Source organism: Hemitrygon akajei, chromosome 8, assembly GCF_048418815.1.
Source record: "Hemitrygon akajei chromosome 8, sHemAka1.3, whole genome shotgun sequence".
Classification (NCBI taxonomy): Eukaryota; Metazoa; Chordata; class Chondrichthyes; order Myliobatiformes; family Dasyatidae; genus Hemitrygon; species Hemitrygon akajei.
Window position 1 is genome coordinate 169,650,355 of NC_133131.1, and position 20,109 is coordinate 169,670,463.

The 20,109-nt window shown below is 46.7% G+C and overlaps 1 protein-coding gene across 1 annotated transcript in view; it reads left to right on the plus strand.

Moving 5' to 3' along the window:
• Window positions 1–3,158: 3,158 nt before the first annotated feature.
• plcd1a (phospholipase C, delta 1a) overlaps window positions 3,159–20,109 on the plus strand; it is a 150,881-nt gene continuing 133,930 nt past the window's right edge. Inside the window, exon 1 of the mRNA XM_073055050.1 lies at window positions 3,159–3,408. Within this exon, the coding sequence (XP_072911151.1) occupies window positions 3,333–3,408 (76 nt within the window). The 5' untranslated portion in view covers window positions 3,159–3,332. The remainder of the gene's footprint in view (window positions 3,409–20,109) is intronic.

Here is a 20,109-nt window from a genome sequence, read left to right on the forward strand (position 1 = left end):
ATGGCAAGTACTAGAGGACATGCATTTAAGATTCAAGATGTCTCATCATCATTATGTGCCACGTCATGTGATGTAGACGATCATGGTCTTTCCATAACCATGATTGTTCTTGGCAAATTTTTCTACAGAGCTGGTTTGCTATTGCCTTCTGGGTGGTGTCTTTACAAGACAGATGACCCCAGCCATTATCAATACTGTTCCAGCATCTGCAGATTTCCTCGTGTTTGCCTCTTCAGAGATTGTCTGCCTGGTATCAGTGGTCACATAACCAGGACTTGTGATATGCAACAGCTGCTCCCATGGCTTCACGTGACCCCAACCTGGGTCAAAACCACCACCACTGCTTTATTATTTCCCTGCTGTGCCTAGCATCGCTTTATGGACATACAGTCTATGTATATAAGCTATCTTATGCATTTATACTTATTGTGTTTTACAAGTAGTAGCCTTAACTGTAACTGTTTTTGAGTCTGGTGGTCCAAACATGATTGCTATTAGCCTTGTCCCTGATGGGAGTGGATCAAACAGCCATGAGCAGGGTGGGTGGGGTGTTTCATGATGCTACTGGCCCTTCTCAGCACCTTTCTGTATATATGTGCTTGATGGTGTATAGGCAGGTATATATGATGCTTTGAGCAGGTTCGACTATTCGTTGTCGTGTCTTCCTGTCTATCGCAGTACAGTTTACGTACCGTGCAGTGATGCAACTTGTTAGGATGCTCTCTATTGCGCATCTGTAGAATGACATGAGTACAGATGGGCATAGTCCAGCTCTCTTTGGCATCCTTAGAAAGTAAACGCATTGGTGAGCTTTCCTGATTGTGTATGATGTGTTCTGGGACCATAAGAAATTATGCACTTCCAGGAATTTCCACCGCTGTAAAGAGGGGTGTGTGTGTTGTTGTAAGTTGAAGGAGGGGGATGTTTAAAAGGGGATGCACTTTGAATTTGAAGGCAGAGTACGGGGTTAATGACAACATTCTTAGCAATCTGGAGGAACAGAAGGATCTTGGGACCCACATCCAGAGGACCGTCAAAGTTGCCATGAAAGTTGATAGGGTTATTCAGAAGGCAATTGGGGGTTTGGGTTCAAGAACTATGAGGTATTGTTGCAGCTCTATAAAACTTTGGTTATATCACACTTGGAATATTGTGTTCATTTTTGGTTGCCTCTTTATAGGAAGGACGTGGAAGCTTCAGAGAGGGTACAAAGGAGAATTATTAGGATGCTGCAGGGATTGGAGAGCATGTCTTAACAGGATAGGTTGAGCAAGCTAGGGTTTTTCTCTTTGGAGCAAAGGAGGATGAGTGGTGACTTGATAGAGGTGTACACAATGATAAGAGTCATAGATCGAATGGATAGCCAGCACCATTAACAAAGGAGTGTTCATGGGTTCATGGACCATTCATAAATCTAATGGTAGAGGGGAAGAAGTCTTTCCTCAATCGTTGAGTGTGTGTCGCCTGACTCCTGTACCATCTCTGATAGTTGTAAGGAGTATGTTCTGGATGGTGAGTGTCCTTAGAAATGGATGTCACCTTCTTAGGGCACCACTCCCTTGATCGTGGGGAAAATTGTGCCCTTCAGCTGAATGTACAACCCTCTGCAGCCCCTTGTGATCCAGTGTATTGGAGCCTCCACAACAGGCTGTGATGCAAACACTCAGCTATTTGTGGGAGTTTTGAATGGATAAATTGGGTGTCAACTTTCCAAATTACAACCCAGGATAGCTCCAAGATTTCCAGGATTCCACTAAGGAGATAGTGTTTGAAAACTAAAATACTGCAAACACTAAATATCTGAGATAAAACAGAGACAGTCAACTTGGAAGGCAGTAGTAGAGGGGAGAACAGAGGTAAGGTTTGAGGACTTAAGTGTGAAGTGTTAGCTACCATCCACATGAAGTGTTTTTCGTTACAGATGCTGCTGGACTTAATGAATATATTGTTAGTCAAAGTCGAGTTTATTGTCAAATGTGCAAGCACAAGTGTGCGCAGGTGCAGCAACATCACGTGCACATAACACTAGATGACATTTACATACCTTAAACATAAATTAAACACATTTTTACAAACACTTAAAGCAAACAAAAATAAAATCTATTCTAGTGCAAAGTGCTAAAATTACTTCCATCTAAGCTGTGCAGTGCAGGGCTGCACAGTAACTCAAACGCTGCCACGCACATAGCCTTTATTACACAGCTGGAATTTTCTTTTATATAATGTTAATATAATTTTGAAATTGTGTTAATATAATTAATAATCTAAGTTAATATAATTGTGAAATACACTAATTAATTATGTCAGTGAATATAATCTATACATTTTCTAAGTAACAAATGTACCATAGCCTTTACTTTGAACCATTTTAGAGCTTCAAGGTATTTGTCAGTGTTTCAAGTTGTAACACTGGACAGATCAGGCAGCATTTATGGAAATGAAGACAGTTGACATTTCCTGTCGAGATCATTCACTAAGACTGGAGAGGAAGGGGGGAGAAACCAGAATAAGATGTGGGGAGGGGGGACAAGGTTGAAGGTGATAGGTGAAGCCAGATGAGGGTGACCGAGTCCTAAAGGAGGGTCTCGACCCCAAAAGCCCACTGTTTATTAATTTCCATAGATGCTGCCTGACCCGCTGAGTTTCTCCAGCGCTTTGTGTGTGTTGCTCTGGATTTCAGCATCTCGTGTTATTAGTTTTCAGGACGTGTAAAAATGTCCTGCTGAGAGCAATGGTTGGTCCCCGTAGTGGCAACGTTGTTTAAAGTGCTCTAAATACTGCTAAACTATAGTGATTAAGATTATGTCAATGTCGCCAATGAGGCTAAGTGTCCCATTTTCTCTCCCGTTGCGTTCATCACTGACCTAACTCAAGATTGATACCGGCGTGGAGAGGAAGCGACGAAGGTTGATCTACCGACGATGAGCTCTTTCTTTGCTGCTCAGCGAGTTCGTCTGTGGGCAAGCGGAGAGACCTTCAGCCGGTCGAGTAAATACCAATACATAGTTCTTAAACAGAAGTACTGTACTATGCTAACGGACGGGCTGAGCCGCGCGGGATTAAAAAAATACCTGTCGAGCGCGATGGTTTGTAGTTTGTTAGAGGGAGGAGCCTCGGGGATGGTTTACTAATGAGCTGGGCAGGAGGAGTTTGAGAGGGAGTAGGTGTCCTCTTCATCAGTGGCATGTGTGATCAGCACACCGTGTGGTGTTGAAGCGGGTATCCCTGAGAGAGATACAACAACCCCTCCCACGTCACTCCATTACCCTCCCCGCCTGGTCTTCAGAGCGCTCACCCACTCTTGACCCCACCTGGTGGGCTTGTTGGGGCTTATGGCCACCATGGATACTAGTCACGTTAGAGACGGGACCGGCGACGGGAGAACGGAGTGTAACGGGGTGGACGCTGGTAAGTCAAACGAGGGAGGGGAGGATCTTGTATCAAGGCGATTGAAAACACCTACTTAAGCAGCTTTACTGGCGCTGTACCGGCGCGGAGAGGGTTAAGTAAGAGTTTCCAGAGCGCTTGGGGGGTCTTCTCTGTCGCGCTGCCTTCCTCGGGAAGCTAACTGTTGGCTGTTGCCTGGTCGTGCGATCTCCAGTTCTGCACAGGAATCAGACGGAGACACGGTCCGAAGATTCTTTGCAAACTTTCTCTCCGCATATTTTCTTTAGGCGATTAAAATGTTATTTTTAAACTCGCGTTTTTCAACGACCCTCCAGCCGCCCAGGGCTCACGGCATATCAGTCGGCGCAAGCTTAACCCTATTTAGCCAACGCCGCCTCCACCTCCACCCCGTCCCAAATCCGCACCCTATTCTGTCCCGCAATGCCTCCGCATTTCAGAACGGTTTGGGGGTTTTTTTTAGGGGAAAGAGTGAAATGAAATGAGTGAAATGAGCTCATTTTCTGCGGTGAAATGAGCCACGTATCCCAGATCAAGGGAACGATAACAGCGTACAAGTCCACTCGTCTCGACAAGGCTGTGGGGGCTCCGTCCAATTCTAGCTCCCCCGCTTCCGCGGTCGCATGCGTTTTCCTCTGCAATACAAATTCAAACCCGCACACCCCGGCGTCTGAATCCACCTCTATCCCCTCTCTCCCAAACACACTCGCAGTCGTTTTGGCTCTCACCCCATTTCGCCTCTATCTCATTCCCACCACACGCACTGGAAGACGGAGATAACTTCTATCAAGTATATTTCAGCGCGCCTAAACTAAGAATATTTAGCAAGCGTGGCAAGTGGACATTAACAGAGGACCGGAAGACAAGAGGAAACCAGTCTTAGCTGTAAATATACGGGACATCGATGAGGCTGCATGGAGGACTGGGCACAGTTTTGATCTCATTTCCTCCCATCTGAGATCATTATCAGAAGCTCTGCGTAGGCAGGGTCCTCCCATCCGTCTCACAATCTCTTTGACTCTTTACCGTAGCATTAGGACAAGGACTGTTAGGATTGGAAACAGCTTCTCTCTGCTACAGTACCACTAAACCAAACCCCCCCACCCGCCACCACCCAGGTCTCTCATCATCTGTGGAGTGCTGGTAGTGTTATACTGGTTACTTTTGAATTGTATGGTAAATGTATCTTACAGTAAATGACAGTCTTGTGGAATATATTATCTGATGTATGGTAATATTACTTTGTGTTATGTGTGAATTATGTGCACTGAGTTGTCACCTTGATCCAGAAGGACATAGTTTTGTATGTGTGGGGTAAAATGACAATATACTGGGAAATTGAACTTAAACTCTAAAATAAAACATGTGAAGTAGAGGAAGTGCAGCAAACATTTGCCAAACTGGTTCTAGGATTCAGTACATTTTTCAGTTTGAGGAGAGATTGAGTAAACCAAATTTCCATCGAGGAAGCAGACAGGAGATTCCGTGGAGGTGAAAGAGGCACCCAGATGGGATGCTGCCTTGTAGCACAGTTAGTGACGGGCTGTGAGCAACACTGAATCATGACTGAAAGTAGAGCATAGTTGGGAGCTTAACATCCAAGGATACGCATTGTAGCAAAATGCCAGGCAGGTAGGCAGAGGAGATGGGGTGGCTCTGTTGGTAAAAAAAAAGATGAAACCAAATCCTTAGAAAGAGGTGACATAGGATGACATAAAAGTGAAAGAGCTCTGAAAGAGGTTGCTGACGAGATTGTGCAGGCATTAGTAATCACTAGATTCTGCAGTGGTTCTGGGGGACTGGAAAAAATGCACAAGGTGACGCACACAAGGCTGCTTAACAAGGTACTGAAATAAATAAAAGATGGACCGATTGGCAGGAGGCAAAGAAGGAGCCTTTTCTGTTTGGCCAGTGGTGTTCTGCACGGTTCGGTAGACGGATCACCACTTTGTTAAATGCCAGTGATTTGGATGAAAGAATTGAGGGCTTTGTGGCTGCATTTGTGGATGATACAAAGATAGATGGAGGAGCAAATAGTATTGAGGAAGCAGCGAGGCTGCAAAAGAACTTGGGGGGGTGGGCGAAAAAGTGGCAGGTGGAATACTTTATACTGTGGAATAATGTGTGCTTAGGCACCTTTGTAGGAGGAATAACAGTGTAGATGGGCAGAAATTCAAAAATCAGAGGTGCAAAGGGAGACCTCATTGCAGGATTCCCTAAATGGTAATTTGCAGGTTGAGTTGATGATAAAGGAAGGCAAATGCAATGTTAGCATTCATTTCGAGAAGTCTAGAATATAAGAGCAAGGATGTAATGCTGAAGCTTTATAAAGTATTTGTCATACTGTATTTGGAGTATTGTGAGCAGTTTTGGGCTCCTTATCTAAGAAATGATATGCTGATATTGGAGATGGTCCTGAGGAGGTTCACAAGAATGATTCCGTGAATGAAAGGGTGAGGTGCAATGTATGAGGTGCATTGGATGGCTCTGGGCCTGTACACTTGAGAGTTTAGAAGAATGAGGGTGGATCCCATTGAAACCTGTGGAATATGGAAATATCCAAACACCACTACTTTATTATTTCCTGTCAGAGTCACTCTATGTACAAACACATGAAAATGTGCCTAGTGTCACTTTATGGGCATAAATCAATCTAAGTATATCAATGTATTCATAGTTATTATGTTTTTATTGTTATTTAGTTCTTTAGCTTATGTGTTTTTTGGTACTGCATCGGATCTGGAGTAACAATTATTTCATTCTCCTTTACACTTGTGTACTGGAAATGAAATTAAACAATCTTGAATCTTGAGCATAACATCCCAGTGTGCCAAAAGCCCTCTTTACAACTCCATTTACCATAAGTAAGCAGAAGATAAATAACATTACAGAAAAGTTAGCTGATGGTCATTCCTCTAGGATGGTACTTTCACGTGTACAGGAAGGAACCCTTTTAAATCTCCCATTGAATGCATGTGCGTTCAATTACCAGGTGAAATGCTTGCTTTTAGTCAAGACCTGGAAAGCTGCAATAAAGAGCCTCACCTCCCTCTACCACCAGAATGTAGCTACATTCCTTGACACAAAGCTTATGAAGCATTGGTTTGTTCAAATGACGAACTGTCACAGCCTCAACCAGCCTGGGTTTATGGATAAGTTCTGAAACATTTAGAGGAGCAACCGGTTCAGCTTGTTGCCTGGGTGGGTCCACTACAGCACTTATTCAATACCTCATTACATAATTTCCAGCATCTGCAGAACCTCTTGTGTTCACCTCATTACACAGTCAGAATGGAGAGACAGATTCCCGGAAGGCAACAAGCACTCTGTGTCTCTGTGATAGGAGCAGACAGAGGCTGTGTGAAATTAACACACAACATACTGAGACATCGAGGAGTTACAATTCAGAACTAAGTGTGGAACGCTGTCAACATTAGCAGAGGTAGTGCAGTCATTCGAGTTGAGTATAATACACCACATCGCCCTTGACAGACTCCTTACTGACAGCAGCCAGAATTAAACTTGGATCACCAGTTCTGCAACTACCATGCTACTGTGCCGCCTCAAATCTATTAATGCTGTTAGCCACTGTAGTATTTACCTATTCATTCAATCACAGGACGTGGACATTATTGATCTTGCCGCTGTCTGAAAGGACTCTGTACGTTCTTTAACGTGACCGTGTAGGTTTCCTTCAGAGGCTCCAGTTTCCTCGCACAGTCCAAAGACGTACATGTTGGTAGGTTAATTGGTTGTCTTATGATTAAGCTAGGGTGAAATCGGGGGTTGCTGGGCAGCGCAGCTCAAAGGGATGGAAGAGCCTGTTCCACATTGTATCTCAGTAGTAAGAAGGCTAGTTTTCATTACCCGCCCATGAACTGAGTAAGTGGATCAGAGTCTACCACTTTGCTGTGTCTCATGATCCAAACTGGCTTAGAATGACGTATTTCCTACCCACATAAGTTCTTGTCTTCTTCTTACGTCTACTCAGGCCTAGGGGGCTGGCGTCAGGCACAATGACGGACTCTCCACTCCTCCCTCTCCCTCATCAGTGTGTTCAGTTCATCTACATTAGCTGTGCCGCTATCTTCTGGGAGCGTGTTGACCGTAGTCTTGGGAGGGTGCCCAGGGTGGCATAGACAATACCCCACTAGTTGCAGTCTTCTCACCTCGATTTTAGTAGTGAGCATCGATAGGTCATCATAGAGCTCGAAGTTCGTCATGTGCTGTTGCCAACTCACGTCAAGAGCCATCTGGAGCATTCGTGTATAGCAACCATCTAGTGACTTTCGCATGGTCTTGGTGAGTGTCCACATCTCGCATCTGTACGTAAGAATGGTCTCTATGATTGCAATGAAGATCCTCTTCTTGAGCCCTCTGGTCAGGTTCAACCTCCAGATTTCCTTCATGTCATTCATAGCCTTCCACACGAGCGCTGTCCGTATCTTTATGTCTTTCTCTGAACTCATCATTCTTGACCCGAGGTACTTGTAGTCTAAGACTTTCTTAATGGTATCATTCTTTACGGTCTTGAGAGTACCTTCATCACTGTTGAACGCCATGTACTCTGTCTTTTTAGCATTTAGGTGAAGTCCAAATTTGTTGCACTCAATTTCCAGTAGCTGCTGTGCTTCTTCCATCTGGTCTGTGTCACCTGCAAAATCAAGATCTGTGAGCGTAACTGGTCTGACCTGGTTTTATGGTAAAACCAAGCTTGTCATAGCTCGAAGTAGAGGGTAATCAAGGACGATTATAAAGATGTAGGGTGCCAGAGTGTCTCTTTGCAGCACACCAGCTAGGAACACTGCTGTTTCTCCATCTGGTGATACAACTTTAGCCATGGTCTCAGTATAGCTGGACTCTATTGCTCTCAGTAGACGGTCTGGCACTCCGTAAGCTTTCAGGATCTTCAGCGTTTTACCTCGGTGAATGGAGTCAAAAGCTTTGCAAAAATCGATGGAAGTAAGCACAGTTGGTAGGTGGTTCTTCTTGACTTCCTCGATGATTCTACGGAGAGCAAGTATTTGCATTACTGTTGTGCGCTTCTGCCGAAAACCATTCTGATTGAACCTTAGTTTAGGGTCAGCTTTAGTAAAGGTATCAAAGATTATGGGGAGAAGGCAGGAGAATGGAGTTGAGAGGGAAAATAAACCAGACATGATGGAATGGCAGAGCAGACTTGATCAGCTGAAAGGCCTAATTCTGCTCCTGTGTCTGTCGTCTTATGTTCATTTAAGACCATAAGACATTAGAGCAGAACTAGGCCACTCAGCCCATTGAATCTGCTCCATCATGGCTGATCCCCGATCTCACTCAACCTCATATACCTGCCTTCTCGCCGTATCCTTTGATGCCCCGACCATCAGGAAACAATCAACTTCAGCCTTAAATATACCCAAGGACTTGGCTTCTACCACAGTCTATGTCAGAGCATTCCATAGATTCACCACTCTGGCTCAAAACATTTCTCCATACCTCTGTTCTAAAGGTTGCCTCTCAATTTTGAGGCTGTACGCTCTTGTTCTGGATACCCCCACCATAGGAAATATCCTCTCCATGTCCACCCGATCTAGTCCTTTCAACATTCAGTAGATTTTAATGAGATCTACTGCATTCTTATAAATTCCAGTGAGTTCAGGTCCATCTTGGAATACAAGTCCATAAGCTAGGATTAAAAATAGGTAGGTTTCTGGGCGGTGTGGCTCATTGGGCTGGAATGGCCTGTTCACGCTGTATCTCTAAATAAAAAAGAACCCTTAAACTGTTGTTTGTCTTTGTTGGGTGTAGTTTTTCACTGATACTATTGTGTTTACTTGTATTTACTGTGAATGCCCTCAAGAAAACGCATCTCAGGCAACATATATGTACTTTGATAATAAATTTACTTTGAATTTTTAAAGTGGCTACACAGTTGATAGGGTGTAAAGAGGGTACATGGTTTACTTGCCGCCGTAGATGAGATGTTGAGTTCAAGAATCAAGAAATTAAGTTGCAGCTTTATAAAACTCTGGTTAGGCCACATCTGGAGTATTGCACTCAGTTCTGATTGCCCCATTATAGGAAGGATGATGAGGCTTTGGAGAGGGTACTGCCTGGATTAGACAGCATGTGGGAAAGGAGAGTTTGGACAAATGTGGGTTGTTTTCTCTGGAGTGATGAAGGCTGAGGGAGTACCTCAGAGTATTCCATAAAATTATAAGAGGTAAAGATAGATGTCTAATTGGATTTGGTTTATTATTGTTGCATGTACTGAGAAACAGTGATAAAAATTGTCTGGCAAACTGTTCATAGAGATCAGATCATTACACAATGTATTGAGGGAGAATAAGGGAGAACTGTAACAATGCAGAATAAAGTCTAACAGCTACAGAGAAAGTGCAGTGCAGGATAGTAAGGTGGAAGATCATAATGTGGTATATTGTGAGGTCAAGAGTCCAAGTTATCAAACAAGAAAACTCTTCGATATTCTTATAACAGTGGGATAGAAGTTGTTCTTGAGCCTGGTGTTACTGTGGCGACCCACTTCCCAGCGCACTCAAACCGGCTGACAAAGTGGCGCGCGCCGGCATTGAGGCCGGTCCCAAAGAGGGCACCAAGTCTGCTTCACGAGCAAGGGGAAAAGCCCGCGCGCGGGATGGGACTGTGAATACACGCCCACTACAGCATTCCCGCCTGGGGAGGGCAGGATCAGGAAGGTTTTAAAGCGAGGCCGCGAAGTTTGAATAAATCTCTTTTTGCAACTGCAGCTCACCGACTCCGTGTTGTTATTTCAGTGCTGCGTGTAGCACACTGCTACAATTGGTGACCCCGACGGCCCAAACAATATTTGGGCCGAAGATGAACGACGCCGCATCTGTTCATGCAGTTTCGTTAAAACTGCCAAGCTTCTGGATGCTGCGACCTCACCTATGGTTCCAGCAAGTAGAAGCCCAATTCCACATTCGGCAGATGCCACACGTTACTACTACGTGGTGAGCTCCCTCGACCAGGAAACAGCGGCCCAGGTTGAGGAGTTCATTCAGTTGTCCCCAGCGGATGGCAAATACACAGAATTCAAAGCCTTGCTCATAAGGACTTTTGGAGTCTCACTGCGCGAGCGAGCTGCCCGCTTACTGCACCTGGATGGTTTGGGGGACAGGCCACCGTCGGCGTTGATAAACGAGATGCCCTGCCTCATGTTTGAGCAGGCATTCCTGGAGCAGCTGCCCAAGGACATACGCCTGCTGCTGTCCGACGCGGATTTCAGCGACCCCCGGAAGGTGGTGGCCCAGGCGGACGTGCTGTGGAAAGCCAAGAAGGAGAGTGGGGCGTCCGTCGCACAGATCACCAGGCCACGCTCCCAGCAGCAAACCAGACCAGGCCCGGCCGCAGAGCCCGCTAACCCCAGAGGCAGGGGTGAGGAGGCCAACGAACAATGGTGTTTCTACCATCAGTGGTGGGGCGCAGAAGCCCGTCGCTGTAGCCCGCCCTGCAAGTTCCCAGGAAACGCCAGGGCCAGCCGCCGCTGATGGCTATGGCGGCTGGCCATCGGGATAGCCTCCTGTATGTGTAGGACAAGCGGTCGGGACGCCGCTTTTTGGTCAACGCCGGAGCCGAGATCAGCGTCTTACCTCCGACGAGTTACGACACCCGCAACAGAGCACCGGGTCCCCCCCGAGGGCCGTGAATGGCAGCACAGTAAGGACCTACGGCACCCGTACGGTGCGGCTACAGTTCGGCTCCAGCCGGTTCACGTGGGACTTCACACTGGCCGCTGTAGCCCAACCGCTCCTGGGAGTGGATTTCTTGTGAGCTCACAGCCTACTGGTCGACCTGCCAAGGAAGAGACTGGTCCACGCCGAGACTTTTCAAACGTTCTCCCTGGGTGAAGCCCAGTTGCCGGCCCCACACCTAGACTCCATCACGCTGTCCGACAACGACTTCACCAGAGTCCTGGTGGATTTCCCATCGGTTCTGGCACCGCAGTTCATGGCAGCCATGCCCAGACACGGTGTACAGCACCACATCCCGACACAAGGACCACCCCTCCACGCCCGTGCTCGAAGGCTTCCCCCGGACAAGCTCCGACTGGCGAAGGAGGAGTTCAAGAGGATGGAGGAATTGGGGATCATCCGGCGGTCCGACAGCCCATGGGCCTCCCCCCTGCACATGGTGCCCAAAGCAACAGGGGGCTGGAGACCATGCGGCGACTACCGCAGGCTGAACAAGGCTACAACACCGGACCGCTACCCTGTGCCGCACATTCAGGACTTTGCAACAAACCTGCACGGCGCACGGATCTTCTCCAAGGTAGACCTCGTCCGGGGATACCATCAAATCCCGATGCATCCGGACGACGTCCCCAAAACGGCACTCATCACCCCTTTCGGCCTTTTCAAGTTCCTCCGCATGCCATTCGGCCTAAAGAATGCCACACAGACGTTTCAGCGGTTAATGGACGCGGTGGGACGCGACCTGGACTTCGCTTTCATCTATTTGGATGACATCCTCATAGCCAGCAGCAGTCGTCAGGAGCATCTGTCCCACCTCCTTCAACTCTACGCTCGACTGAGTAAATACGGCCTGACAATCAACCCGGCCAAATGCCAGTTCGGGCTTGACACCATCGACTTCCTAGGCCACAGGATTACTAAAGACGGGGCAACACCTCTGCCCGCTAAGGTAGACATGGTCCGCCATTTCCCCCGACCCAACACAATCAAAGGCCTTCAGGAATTCGTGGGTATGGTGAATTTCTACCACTGCTTCCTCCCTTCAGCTGCCCGAATCATGTGCCCTCTGTTCGCCCTGATGTCAGGTAAGGGCAAGGACATTACCTGGGACGAGGAGTCCGCCGCCGCTTTCATTACAACCAAAGAAGCCTTAGCAAACACCACGATGCTAGTGCACCCCAGAACGGACGTCCCTACCGCCCTCACAGTGGACGCATCTAACACGGCAGTCGGTGGGGTGCTGGAACAACTCATCGAGGGTCGCTGGCAACCCCTGGTGTTTTTCAGCAAACACCTACGACCACCCGAGCTAAAATACAGTGCTTTCGACCGGGAACTGTTGGCGCTATACCTGGCAATCCGGCATTTCAGGTACTTCTTAGAAGGTAGGCCCTTCACCGCGTTCATGGACCACAAACCTCTTACCTTTGCATTCACGAAAGCATCCAACCCCTGGTCGTCCCACCAGCAGCGACATCTGTCCTACATCTCCGAATACACGATGGATGTCCGGCATGTCTCGGGAAAGGACAATGTCGTGGCGGACGTCCTCTCCCACCCTAACATCCAAGCCCTGTCCCAGGGGGTAGACTATGAAGCACTGGCGGAGGCGCAGCAGGCAGACGAGGAGATCCCTAGCTACAGGACTGCAGTCTCTGGTTTGCAGCTCCAGGACCTCCCCGTAGGCCCAGGTGAGAGGACCCTACTCTGTGATGTCACCACTGGCCAACCCCGTCCCATCGTCCCGGCAGCCTGGTGGCGGCACATTTTCAACTCCATTCACAACTTAGCGCACCCCTCCATCAGGACAACCGTCTGGATGGTGGCCAACAGGTTCGTTTGGCACGGACTCCGCAAGCAGGTCAGTGAATGGGCCAAAATGTGCATGCACTGCCAAACAGCCAAGGTGCAGCGGCACACCAAAGCTCTGCCACAGCAGTTCCACCCCACCCACCGGCGTTTCGACCACATTCATGTGGATATTGTGGGCCTCCTGCCAGTGTCGCGAGGAGTGCGGCACCTCCTGACTATCGTGGACCGGTTCACAAGATGGCCAGAGGCGGTCCCACTCACCGACACCACCTCCGAACCTTGCGCCCGGGCACTGATCGCCACCTGGGTATCTCGCTTTGGTGTACCGGCCCACATTACCTCCGACAGAGGCGCCCAGTTCACCTCCAACCTGTGGTCAGCTATGGCCAGCCTTTTGGGGACACAGCTGCACCACACAACTGCTTACCATCCACAGTCGAACGGACTGGTGGAGCGTTTCCACCGTCACCTGAAATCGGCTCTCATGGCCCGCCTCAAGGGGCCTAACTGGGTGGACGAGCTTCCCTGGGTCCTGCTTGGAATCCGCACAGCGCCCAAAGAAGATCTGCACACCTCGTCGGCCGAGTTGGTGTACGGCGCACCCCTGGTCGTCCCAGGAGAGTTCATACCAGCCCCAAGGGGGCAAGAGGAAGAACCCGCAGCAGTCTTGGGCAGACTACGCGAGAGGCTCGGTAACCTGGCCCCCATACCCACTTCACAGCATGGGCAGAACCTGACCTGCGTCCCCAAAGACCTGCAGAACTGTAAGTTTGTTTTTGTACGACGGGGCGGACATCGGGCACCACTACAGTGGCCCTACGAGAGGCCGTTTACGGTGATCAGAAACAACGGGTCCACATTCGTGCTGGACATTGGGGGGAAAGAGGAAGTTTTCACGGTGGACCGACTCAAACCAGCCCATGTGGACTTGGCGCAGCCAGTCGAGATTCCGGCACCGCGGCGCAGAGGCAGACCTCCCAAACAGAGTCTGACCCAGACTGTGGACATTGGGGGGTGTATCGCCGGTTCTGGGGGGGGGGGGGGGGTTATGTGGCGACCCACTTCCCAGCGCACTCGAACCGGCTCACAAAGTGGTGTGCGCCGGCATTGAGGCCGGTCCCAAAGAGGGCGCCAAGTCTGTTTCACCAGCAAGGGGAAAAGCCCGCGTGTGGGATGGGACTGTGAATACGTGCCCCCTACAGCATTCCCGCCCGAGGAGGGCGGGAGCAGGAAGGCTTTAAAGCGAGGCCGCTAAGTTTGAATAAATCTCTTTTTGCAACTGCAGCTCACCGACTCTGTGTCGTTATTTCAGCGCTGCATGTAGCACACCGCTACAGTACGAGCTTTTAGGTTTTTGTATCTTTTGCCCAATGGGAGGGGGGAGAAGAGATAATGTCCAAGGTCGGTGGGGTCTTTGATTATGCTGTTTGATTTACTGAGGCAGCAATAAGTGTAGACAGAGCCCCTGGTGGGGAGTCCATTATAGATGGAATGCGTTTAAGATGAGAGGGGAAAAGTTTAAAGGATATGTGGGGTGGATATGGGGGATACACAGAGAGCTGGGTGCCTGGAATGCGTGGTGGTGGTGGTGGTGGTGGCTGATAATTTGGAGATGTTTAAGAATTTTTTAGAAAAGCACATGAATATGCAGAGGGATTTTTTTGCATTATTTATTTATTTTGTAATTTGTGTAGAGTCATAGAGCAATATAGCATGGAAGTAGATCCTTTGGCCCAATTCATCCATACTGACCATGGTGCCCACCAAGCTAGTCCTATTTGCCTGTGTTTAGCCATATCCCTCTGTCTTTGTACTGTACTGCTCCCACAAAACAACAAATTTCAGGTAATTTTCATCATCACCATCATTACGGGCCGTGTCGTATGATGTGAGCAGTCATGGTCTATGACCATGATTGTTCTTGACAAGTTTGTCTACAGAAGTGGTTTGCCATTGCCTTCTTCTGGGCAGTGACTTTACAAGATGGGTGACCCCCGCCATTATCAATGCTCTTCAGAGATTGTCTGGGGTTAGTGGTCACGTAACCAGGACTTATAATATCATATCAGGGTGTCATCTGGCCAGTCCTGATAAAGGATCTCAGCTCGAAACCTCTACGGCTTACTCTTTTCCATAGAAGCTGCCTGACCTGCTGAGTTCCTCAAGCATTTTGCGTTGCTTTGGATTTCCAACATCTGCAGATTTTCTCATGTCTGCAATATGCACCAGCTGCCCACTACCCACAGGTTATATTACATAGTGATAATAAACCTAAATCTGATTGTGAATCTGGAGATGGACATTTTGAAGCTGAAGAGATTAGTTTAATTAGGTGTCATTAGCTTAATTGGCTCAGCCCAACATCATGTCCTGTCCTGCCCTGTACTGTTATATGATGTATGTGTTACAGTTTTGACCTGTCATCTTTAAGCTACCCCCTCTAGCATTCTACATTTCTATCCTGGGAAAATGACTGTAACTATCTATCCTATCAGTGCCCTGTGGTAAAGCATGCAGGTCCAGATTAATTTATTGTCGTATTAAATGTGAAAGTGGTGATTGGTTCAGGAGTCTGACAGCAGTGAAGAAGTAGTTGTTCTTGAGTTGGGTTGCCCCCAGCTTTCAAACCCCTGTATCTTCTACTAGGAGATAAATGAGAAGTAAATGGCCTGGCGGTGGGCATCCTTGACAATACTGTCTCCCTTCCATATGTCCAATGTTTGACCTCATCATCCATGCTTCCACAAATGGAACTGGAATGGAGAAGCAAGTCATCTCATCTTCCTGGGACTGCCTGAGAAGTAGTAGGTCCTCTGGTTTTTGTAGCTCTACTCACCTCAAATCTGACCTGGCTCCACAAGCTACAGACTCACTTTAAAGGTCTCGACTGCTCATGTTTTCTGTGTTATTACTTTTTTTTTTGCAAAGTTTGTCTTCTTTTGCACATTGGTCTTTGTTTATATATTGTTCTTCATAAATATTGTACTTCTTTATTTTCCTGTAAATGCCTGTAAAAAGTTAATCTCAGGGTAGTATATGGTGACACATACTTGATGATAAATTTACTTGGACTGACTTTTACTTCAACTTTTATAAGGCATGCACTCTGGAAATATCAATAGTCTGCAAACCTATGTCTGGACTGTAGGTGACAGCAATGTGTAAAACTGAAGTGCTCCTTTGTTTTCCTGAGCCTGCCGTAGAAATTTGGTCATTCGTCCTTTCAAGCTTTGAGAGCAGCACGGTGGCCCAATTAGTAGAGCTGCTCCCTCACATCACCACGGATCATGTTTCAGGTTCGACTCTCACTTCTGCCACTGTTTTTGCAAAGTTTACACTTACATTATTTTCCCTGTGACTGTGTGCTTCCTAAGAGACAGACAGGATTCTGTAAAATTAGATCCCTAATTCATGTCTAAGAAATGAGTGAGGTACAGGAGGTGGCAAATGCTGGAACTCTTGAGCAACAAACACAACATGCTGGAGGAGCTCAGCAGGTCAGGTGGCATCTGTGGAGGGAAATGAACTTTCAAATGTTTCAGGCCGTGACCTTTCTTCAGGACTGGAAAGAAGGGAGAGAAGCCAGAATAAGAAGTTGGGGGAAGGGGAAGGAGTACAAACTACCAGGTTTTTAGTTGAAACCTAGTGAGGAGGAAGCTAGGGTGGGGAGGGGGAATGAAAGGGAATGATAGAGAAGCTGAGAGGTGATAGGTGGAAGATGGAGGAATCTGATGAGAGAGGACTGAAGACTGGTATGAAAAGGAAGTGGTGGGAAATCAGCAAGAGGTGATCATAAGACCGTGAGACATAGGAGTAGAAGTTGACCATTCAGCCCATCAAGCCTGCTCTGCCATTTCATCATGGCCGATTCATTTTCCCTCTCAACCCCATACTCCTGACTTCACCCCATAACCTTTCACACCTCGACTAATCAAGAAATGATCAACCTCCGGCTTAAATATACCAATGACCTGACCTCCACAGCCACCTGTGGCAATGAATTCCATAGAGCTACCACCCTCTAGCCAAAGAAATCCCTCCTCATCTCTGTTCTAAATGGACGTCCTGCTACTCTGAGGCAGTACTCTCTGGTCCTAGACTCCCCAACTATAGAAAAGATCCTCTCCACATCCACTCTGTTTAGGTCTTTCAACATTCGATAGGTTTCAATGAGATCTCCGTTCATTCGTCTAAATTCCAGCAAGTACAGGCCCAGACCCATCAAATGCTCCTCATATAATAACCCTTTCATTCCGGAATCATTCTCCTGAACCTCCTCTGAACTCTCTCAAATGTCAGCATTCCCTTTCTTGGATAAGGGGCCCGAAACTGCTCACAATACTCCAAGTTAGGTCTCACAAGTGCCTTATAAAGCCTCAGCATTAAATCCTTGCTTTTATATTCTAGTTCTTTCAAAATGAATGCTAACATTGCCTTCATCACCATCGATTCAACCTGCAAGTTATCCTTTAGCGAATCTTACACAAGGATTTCCAAGTCCCTTTGCACCTCAGGTTTTTTGAATTTTCTCTCTGTTTAGAAAATAGTCTATGCCTTTATTCCTTCTACTAAAGTGCATGACCATAGACTTCCTGCCACTGTATTACATATGCTGGTTGTTCTAATCTGTCTAAGTCCTTCTACAATCTCTCAACACCACCTGCCCCTCCAACAATCTTTGTATTATCTGTAAACTTGGCCATAAAGTCATCAGTTCCAAAGTTACATTGACATATAACATAAAAAGATTTCCCATCATTGACTCCTGCAGAACACCAGAAGTAACCAGTAGCCAGCCAGAAAAGGCTCCCTTTATTCCCACTCTTTGCCTTCTGCCAATGATGCAATCCTCTATCCATGTTAGTATCTTGCCTGAAATACCCTGGGCTCTTATCTTAATAAGAAACCTGGTCAAAGGCCTTCTGAAAAGCCAAGTGCATAACATTCACTGATTCCCTTGTCTATCGTACTGTTTTTACCTCAAAGAATTCCAAAACATTTGTCAGGCAAGATTTTCCTTGAAGAAATCATGCTGACTTTGGCCTATTTTATCATGTGCATCCAAGTAGCCTGAAATCTCATCCTTAACAATTGACTTCAAAATCTTCTCAACCACCAAGGTCAGACTAACTGGCCTACAGTTTCCTTTCTTCTGCCTCCCTCCCTTCTTGTAGAGTGGAGGGACATTTGCAATTTTCTAGTCCTCTAGAATTATGCCAGAAACTAGTGATTCTTGAAAGATTATTACTATTGCCCCCATAGTCTCTTCAGGTACCTCGGAAAGAGCTCTGGGGCGTAGTCCATCTGATCCAGGTGACTTACTTACCTTCAGACCTTTCTGCTTCCCAAGCCTGTTCACCCTAGTAATAGCAACTGCAGTCACTTCTGCCCCTGACACTTTTTGACATCTGGCATACTGCTAGTGTCTTCCAGAGAGAAGACTGATGCAAATTACTTATTCAGTTTATTTGCCATTTCCTTATCCTCAATATTACCTCTCCAGCATCATTTTCCAGCAGTCCAATATTTACTTTTGTCCTCATTTATATGTCTGGAAAAAAAAACTATTTGTACCCTCTTTAATATTATTAGCTAGTGTACCTTCCTATTTCATCTTTTCCCACCTAATGGCTTTTTAGTTCCCCTCTGGTTTTAAAAGTATCCCAATCCTCTGACTTTCCACAAATTTTTGCTATTATATGCCCTCTCTTTTACTTTTATGTTGGCTTTGACTTCCATTGTCAGCCATGGTTGCATACTGCCTTTAGAATTCTTCTTCTTCTTTGGGATATATCTATCCAATATGGTCCCAGAAACTCCAGCCGTTGCTGCTCTGACGTCATCCCTGCTAGTGTTCCCTTCCAATCAATTTTGACTGGTTCCTCTCTCATTCCCCTGTAATTCCCTTTATTCTACTGTAATAGTGTTACATCTGACTTTAACTTTTCCCTCTCAAATTGCAAGGTGAATTTTATCATATTATGATCACTTTCTTCTAAGGGTTCCTTTATCTTAATCTCCCTAATCAAATCCTGTTCATTACACATCACCCAATCCAAAATAGCCTTTCCCCTAGTGGGGTCAACCACAAGATGTTCTATAAAGCCATCTCCTATGCATTCTACAAATTCTCTCTCGGGATCCAGCACCAATATGAATTTCCCAATCTACCTGTATACTGAAATCCCCCATGACTTTCGTAACATTGCCTTTTTGACATTCCTTTTCTATCTCCCATTGTAATTTGTAGCCCACATCCTAGCTACTGTACAGAGGCCTGTATATACCTGCCACCAGGTTTTTTTTTTACCTCTGCAGTTAACTATACACACAAATATTTTAATAAAAACACAAAATGCTGGCAGAACTCAGCAGGCCAGACAGCATCTATGGGAGGAGGTAGTGACGACGTTTCAGGCCGAAACCCTCGATGAAGGGTTTCGGCCCGAAATGAAGAACCTTCAGTTCTGTATTTGTCACACTTTTCAATTTTGTCCCCATATTACACTACTACTCATTCCACCGACTGCAGTTTTTCCCTGTCATCTGCCTGCCCTTCCTGACAGTCTCACGGTACACTGCCTCACTTGTGTACCAACTGCCCCATCCTCAGCCTCCCTGCCAAGATAGTGACAGGCAGGTCATGAGGGCTGGGGAGGAGAAGAGAAGACGGGACATAAGAATGACATTCCAAAGAGGTGCAGGTTGGCAAGTTAATTGATTGATGTAAGTTGCCCCCAGTGTGCGACTGAGGGGGAGGATATGGGTGGGAATGCAGAGGGAATAAAAAGGGATTGATAGAAATGGTAGGCATGGGCTCAGAGGTTATGTACGTTGTTTCAAGCACACGCATGGGACAAATAAAGCTAATCTTTTTTATTGTATATTATTCCTGTGAAAGTTTGACACACAAAATGCTGGAGGAAATCAGCAGATCAGGCAACATCTATGGAAAGGATGCTGCTGCAGCCTACCCACTTCAAGGTTTGACGTGTTGTACCTTCAGAGATGCTCCTCTGCACACCACTGTTATAATGTGTGGTTACTTGAGTTACTGTTGTCTTCCTGTCAGCTTGAACCAGTCTGGCCATTCTTCTCTGACCTATCTCATTAACAAAGTATTTTCACCCACAGAACTGCCACTCTTCAAATGCTTTTTCTTTTTCACACTAGTCTCTAT